The following is a 6,281-nucleotide window of genomic DNA, read 5'->3' as shown; positions in this document are numbered from 1 at the left end:
CTACATGGCAGGCAATGAAATCACACCAGAGTGAAACTCTTAGGCCTACAGAATGGCAGACTGGGCTCTGTGGTTTCTCATCTTCCAATACTCCAAGAAGGCTACGTGGCTGGTGAACCTACTGGTGAATCTGTGAACCTGACTCCAGAATCTCCTAGTTCACCTGCCTCCTGCCATCCCCACCCCAGGGGTTTCACTTCTCATTGACCTAACAGAAAACCCTCGCTCCCTAGGGCCTCCTGGGGATGGGCAGGGACGGTCTCTAGACGAGGCAGCACACGGCTTCCTGTGCCTGCGGCCTGCAGAATGAACGTCCTATTCCAAGCGAGCGTCCAGCCACGTAGCCTTCTTGGGAGTATTGGAAGATGAGAAACCACAGAGCCCAGTCTGCCATTCTGTAGGCCTAAGAGTTTCACTCTGGTGTGATTTCATTGCCTCCCATGTAGTTATTTTCTCCACCTCAAAAAAGCTAATTGCAGTGTGAGTGAAGTGTCAGGAATGAACAAAGTCAGTACCAAGGACTTGGGCTCATCTGTGAATGGAGTAGCTGGTCGGCTCCCCTTGCACAGAAGGGGGGCAAATGCCCCCCGCTGGGGGAGATACTGGCAGCGCCGCCCCACTCACCCCGAGGCCCCGTGTGCGCCTGGTGGGCAGCCCCCCCTCCCCCAGTGAAGGGATTGGTGCATGACTCCTGAACAGCCGCTTGGTACTCGGTACCCGCCAGTAAATGACCGCCGCAGCCTCCTGATGCAAGAGATCCCGCAACTGGTAAGCTGTTGAGTGTTTTTATTTACAAGGAATTACTGTTATTTGGCTGCTCTGAAGACCACAGCACCGTTCGCTGTAGGACACAGTGATGACGCACGATGGCATACAGTACTTGGATAACTGGATAACTGACCCGGGCGCGGCACGGAGGGGCGTCGGCACCGGGAAGGGCCATGCGAGTGACGGTGCCGCAAGTGACGGTGCCTGCGGCCTTGGCGGAGCAGCTGCGGGGCCAGAAGGGGCTATGGCCTGCGGCCCTTTGGGTCCCACTCCAGCTGGCCGACACTGTCCGGCAGCCCCCCCGCAGCTGGGCCGTGCCGAACCTGCGAGAGTGTGCGAGGGGAGCACCGGGGCTGCCGGGGGTGAGGTGGGTCCTCTCCCTGGCCAGTTGGGTGTTGCCGTCCTCCAGAGGAGGCCTGGGGGGGAGCTCTGCACTGGGCTTTTTGCACAGCCCTGAAGTGCCCTCCCCCAGCTCGTGGGCCGCTTGGCAGGGAGTGAGAGCACCTGCAGGGTGGGACCGGGCGGGGGCTGCCACCCGCTGCCCAAACCACACCGGCCTTTGCTTTCCGGGCCTGCTGGGCTTGGCCCAGACCTAGACGGTCGAGGGAGCTTCCCGTGTGGGCCGAGTCCTAAACAGGCGCCTCCCAGGGCCCGTGGCCTCGAGGAGGAGGGAGGAGCCCGGAAGGTGTCCACCACCTTCAGTCCAGATTCCTCCCTGATCGCTGAGAAGCGGAGCGAGGGGCAGGAGAAGCAGGGACGGGCTAGGGGCACCGCCGTGCAGAGGGCCCGCGTCTGACCACGGCCAGGGAGCGCGTCGGGCCGGCTCCGGGTCAGTGCGGGGGGGCAGCGCCGGCGCGCCCTGCAGCCCCCTCACATGCGGCCCTCCATGGCCAACCAACCCTTCGACCCCGCTCGACCCCTGGCGGCAAGCAGTGCGGTCACTGGGTCAGCGATGAAGTCAGTCTCGGGCAAGCTGCCTTTGACGGTCGAGCGTGTTTTAATATGCAGGAAGGGTAAGGGGCGGCGCGCGGACGTCCAGCCCAGGGGCCGCCCGAGCAGCGGGCCCGGCTCCGCACCGCAGCACCCCTGCCCCGCCCGCGGGGCGCGTGACTGGGCAGCGCCTCCTGTCCAGTGGCCACGGGGAAGCGACTGTGTACATCCCCGCGGGCCGTCCCCGGTCGCCACTCGCGTCCACACTGGCGCAGGAGCACCGGGCGCTACTCTGAAAGTGGGAGCGACGCGGGGGCCTCGCATTCAGCGCGGACTTGCAGCCCCGCCGGCTCCCGGCCGCCCCACCCTGTCCGGGTCACTCCGCTGCCCAGCGCGGTCATGAGTGGCACGAGGCCGGGCGGTGCAGCACCCGCACCGGCCGCGCCCCGGGGTCACGGGCGACTGCAGGAGAGGCTAGTGCCACCCCCCCCGGAAGGGAACGGCGGTCAGTCCCGCGTGGGGGCACCAGACGCCCCAGCGGCCCACGAGGCGGGGCCGGGAGCCCGGGGCCTTCGCGAAGGCCCCTTGGTGAGCGGGCGGGTGGCCGGTAGAGGGGCTGCGCCACGTCCTCGGCCTCCGAGTCCGGTCTGAGGGCCCCGTTGCTGGGGTCTCGCCGGGGTCGCACACCGGCCGCAGCACCGCGGGCCCGACGAGGCGCGGCCGGAGCGGGCGGCGCTCAGGGCTCTTCTTGGGGGAGCTGCCCGCGGTCTCCGGGGCAGGGGCCTCTCTTCAGGCTCACGTCATCCAGGCCGATCTCCCCGGGGTGCCCGCGCCTCTTTTCACCTCTGAAGATGACCTGGGGGAGAAGGTGCGCAGGGTCAAGGTCATGCGTCTGCTGCCCACCCCGCACCCTCGGCCACCACCCCAGGAGTGGGGGGCAACCACTACCCTGTTACGGGTCCTGATGCCCGCCCAGGGCTGCACCCTAAGACGCCCCCACCCCACCCCGTGCCGAGCCGCTGCCTTCTGCCGGGACCGCCGACCTGCCCTGGACTTGCGGTCCCGGGCCTGCAGGACAGCGCACCCCTCCTGGGCAGGGCCCCACACCCAGGCTGTGACGTGGGAGCAAGGGGCTTTGCAGAAACGGGGGCTCAGCCCGGGGCACCCCAGTTGGGTGAGTTAGGTGCACCCCCTTCAAGATTCCTCCCAACTTGGCTGCAGTGTCCTCTGTGTTGGTCTCAGGAAGACGAGGGACGCACCGGGGTGCGGGCGGGGGCGCCCCGCGGGTACTCACGCTCTTGACGTCCGCCACGGGCAGGCTCATCCGCGTACGCCGCCAGCCGCCACCGCCGCTCCTGCCCCACAGCGCCGCCGCCGGGGCCCCGGGTTTCCGCACAAACACCTGCAGCGCGCCGGGGTGACGCCCCGAAACCTTGTGCCGGAAGGAGAGGCATAGCTGCCCCGCGTGCCGGAGGTGGCCGAGGGGGAGCACCAGGCGGGCCGCCCTGGCCCCTGAGCCTTTGCCCATGGTCACTGTCAGGTACTGGCCACCTGCAGGGGGAAAGGGGGGCTCGGTACGGCCGCATGCAGTGGAGTGCCCCGCGGGCCTGACGTGTCCTTGGGGTGCTCAGTCTGGGAGTGCCAGGATCTGCGAATGCCCACTCGCAGCAGGAACCCGGAGCTGCTGCAGGGCAGAGCCCGCCTAGCCGAGCTCCGGCACCAGGATGGGCGCCCATGGGTGCGCCCCCGTCCCGTGGGTTCTGAGTGGCCTGCAGGAGCTACCCAGAGCAAAGTGGGTGCAAACCCTAGACCCGGCTTGACAAGAGAAGTACATCCTCCTGTGCTCTGCAGACGGGGTGAGGCCTGCGAGGCCCTCCTGCTGACCTGCCTGCACCCCTGCACCCCAAGGGGGAGCGACTGGTGAGGTGCTATGCAGGTGGATGTGAGGCTATCAGGGAGCCCTGTACCCAGCTGCCTCCTGTGGTGGGAGCCCAGGCCGGTGTGATATGGGGCGCACGTCAGGGCCCCAACCCCAGTCTCTGTACTTGGGCTGTGCGTGTCCTCCCCAGGACGCTGTGATCCCTGGGCCCAGGCACCCCTTCCCCCAAACCACGTTCCAGTCCAAGCACCTGGCAGGAAAGCTGGGCCCAGGATACAGCCAGAGCCTGCTGGGAGCTGGGCCCCAAGGCTGGTGCTGGGCTCCAGGAACCCTCACTCTCTCCTGCTGCCCCCAGGCAGACATCAACCCAAACAGGGTTTTGAGCCAAAATTCTGGATGGCCTTAAATGGCCCGTACGTGGGCCTCGCAGTCCTGACGGGTGTTTTGGGTAAGACTGAGGGAGACGGTTATTGCAGCTAACCTGCAGGGTCTGGGCAAGCCGGGTTATCTCAGTCCTGGGGCGTGTGTGGGAACGTCCCTCCTGTGGAGCCTGCGAGGACCCCCGCCCCGGCCCTGCAGGGCCTCTCAGCAGACCTCACGCCGCCCAAGCCCCGAGGAAGCACCATGCTGTCTGGGACGTGTGGTTGCTGGGGTGTGAGTGTTATTTCTACTACTTGTAACATACTACAAAGCCTGACAGGAGCAAGGTGACAACATTTTAATGATGTGCTTTCCACTCTGTACCTCCTTGGGGGTCTACAGCCGTAGCTTACAGAGGAGAACATAGACCCGGCCGCGTCACCGGCAGCGGAGGCCCCGGTCCAGCTGTTACTGCTTTCGGCTGGCGGAGGACTGGCCAGGAGCAGCAGCAGCTGCAAGTAGGTCATTTTTATCTAGGAAAAGTCGTGCCCACTGCAGGGCCAAGGGAACAGGAAGCGTGAACACCACAGCACCCTCCCTGCGCCCTGAGGACGCTGCCGACTGCTGGGACACGAGTCACGCTCGCAGCTGTAGCTGCTCTGGGCCCCACGCAGTGTCATGGCCACCTCTGCGCTGCCAAGCAGACGCGCTTGACAGCTGCAAGGCGCCATGATAATATGGCTAATTTCTGATCATTTAAGTGATTCTCATTTTTTTTGCTTTCAGATAAAAATACCAAAGTAATAATGTAAGCAAACAAAATAGTTGTATTTTATCATGACAGAGGACAGTTTCCGCTTCTTGGGAAAGCAGTCAAGAGACATGAAGGGGCGCAGGAGACCTCGCAGGTAGCTCAGCCACCTTTTCAGCTGCAGCAGCGAGCGAGGCGCCTCTCACCTGGCGCGGCCCAGGAGGAGCTGAGTGAGGCCCGTGCAGGTGGGAGCAGCGAGGGGCAACTGGGCGCACCCCAGGGGGCTTGGCCATGCAGCTGCCAGGAGGGTGCCTGTGGCTGTGTTCAAGCCTGGAAGGGTGGCTGGGGTTCCATGTGGGCTGGCAGCCCCCCCAGTCCCCCAACACTGCTTCATGCTGAGGGGCCAGGTGTCTGCTGGGTGCTCCCAACCTTCCCACTGAAGTGCTCGGCCACAGCTCAAGGGGTCTCTGCCTCTGCCCACCACCCTGGCTGGGTCCATGCTGCACCCTTAAGACAGCAGGTACAGACCAGGGCCCTGCCTGGGTGACCTCCTCTCCCCCAGGTGCCCACGCAGCATCGGACCCAGACAGGGAGAACGGCCGGGCAGGCAGAGAAGCCATCGGCTGGCCACAGTGGAAGTGGCCAGTCCTGAGCTGTCACAGTGTGCGGCCAGTCTGGGGGGTGCCGGCTATGGGTCCCTTCCCCTTGGACCTCCAGGATCCCATTCCCTGACAAGGGCCGCTGCCAGGGGCCGAACCAGTGCCCTCACCACTGCCAAGCAGCTCTGTACAGTTGCACCAAGGTGGCCAGCGCTGGCCACAGGTACCCCCAGGACCCCTAGTGCCCCTCCAGCTGAGCGCTGCCAGCCAGGCCCGCCTACAGCAGCGCCAAAGCTCGGTGCCGCCACGGAGGAGGCAGATGGGCGGAGGCCGGTGACCAAGTCCGGTGCTGACTCCTGCACACTCCGCCCGCCCACGCTGGACACTTGCAGGATGGCAGAGCCACGTCCAGAGCGTGGGTTCTCTGAGAGCACCGACAGTGGCCATCGCGGTATGGCGCTGGTAGCTGCCGCCGGGCATGTGGACAGTGTGGGGTGCTGGGTGTGCGAGCACACACTGCACGACTCAGTGACTTCATGGCGTGTGGTCAACAGCACAGGCACTGAGCTTCCTGTGGGTTTGCGTCCACCTCACATGCGTGACCAGCTCTCGCGGTCCTTCCCTCTCAGGGCGCCCTGGATGCATTGTGGACTAGTGTTTCCATGACCTCAAAGCGCCCTCACCCCAGCATGGGGGCCTCCCCCAGCTCCCACCACCCGACTGTGGCCTTCGCGGTGTTCGGGAGATGTGGAGCGCTGCCCCATGTCCACCACGTGGCCTCCCACCGGAGGCCAGGCCTGAGGACACAGGGTGTCTCCAAAGAAGGCGATGACACGGCACCGTGCACGGGGGGCCTCAGGGCGGAGGTCCACCTGCTGGACTGCACAACTAGGGCGCGGCCACGTAGCCCAGAGCCTGAGTGACACCTGGGCGTTGCTGCGCGGCCCACGGAGCGGCGGTCTCTGGCGCTGGCGGCCACAGGCGGGGCTGGCCC

The 6,281-nt window shown here is 65.5% G+C and overlaps 1 protein-coding gene across 1 annotated transcript in view; it reads right to left on the bottom strand.

Moving 5' to 3' along the window:
- Positions 1-786: 786 nt before the first annotated feature.
- The window catches only part of NPNT (nephronectin), a 60,984-nt gene continuing 55,489 nt past the window's right edge, over positions 787-6,281 (bottom strand). The window contains exons 11-12 of the mRNA XM_012727730.1: positions 2,993-3,249; positions 787-2,554 (exon numbers count right to left, since the gene is read on the bottom strand). Of these exons, the coding sequence (XP_012583184.1) occupies positions 2,435-2,554; positions 2,993-3,249 (377 nt within the window). The 3' untranslated portion in view covers positions 787-2,434. The remainder of the gene's footprint in view (positions 2,555-2,992; positions 3,250-6,281) is intronic.

Source organism: Condylura cristata, unplaced genomic scaffold (assembly GCF_000260355.1).
Source record: "Condylura cristata isolate star-nosed mole 26May11 unplaced genomic scaffold, ConCri1.0 scaffold00021, whole genome shotgun sequence".
Taxonomy (NCBI): domain Eukaryota; kingdom Metazoa; phylum Chordata; class Mammalia; order Eulipotyphla; family Talpidae; genus Condylura; species Condylura cristata.
This window is presented reverse-complemented; position numbering and strand designations above follow the sequence as displayed.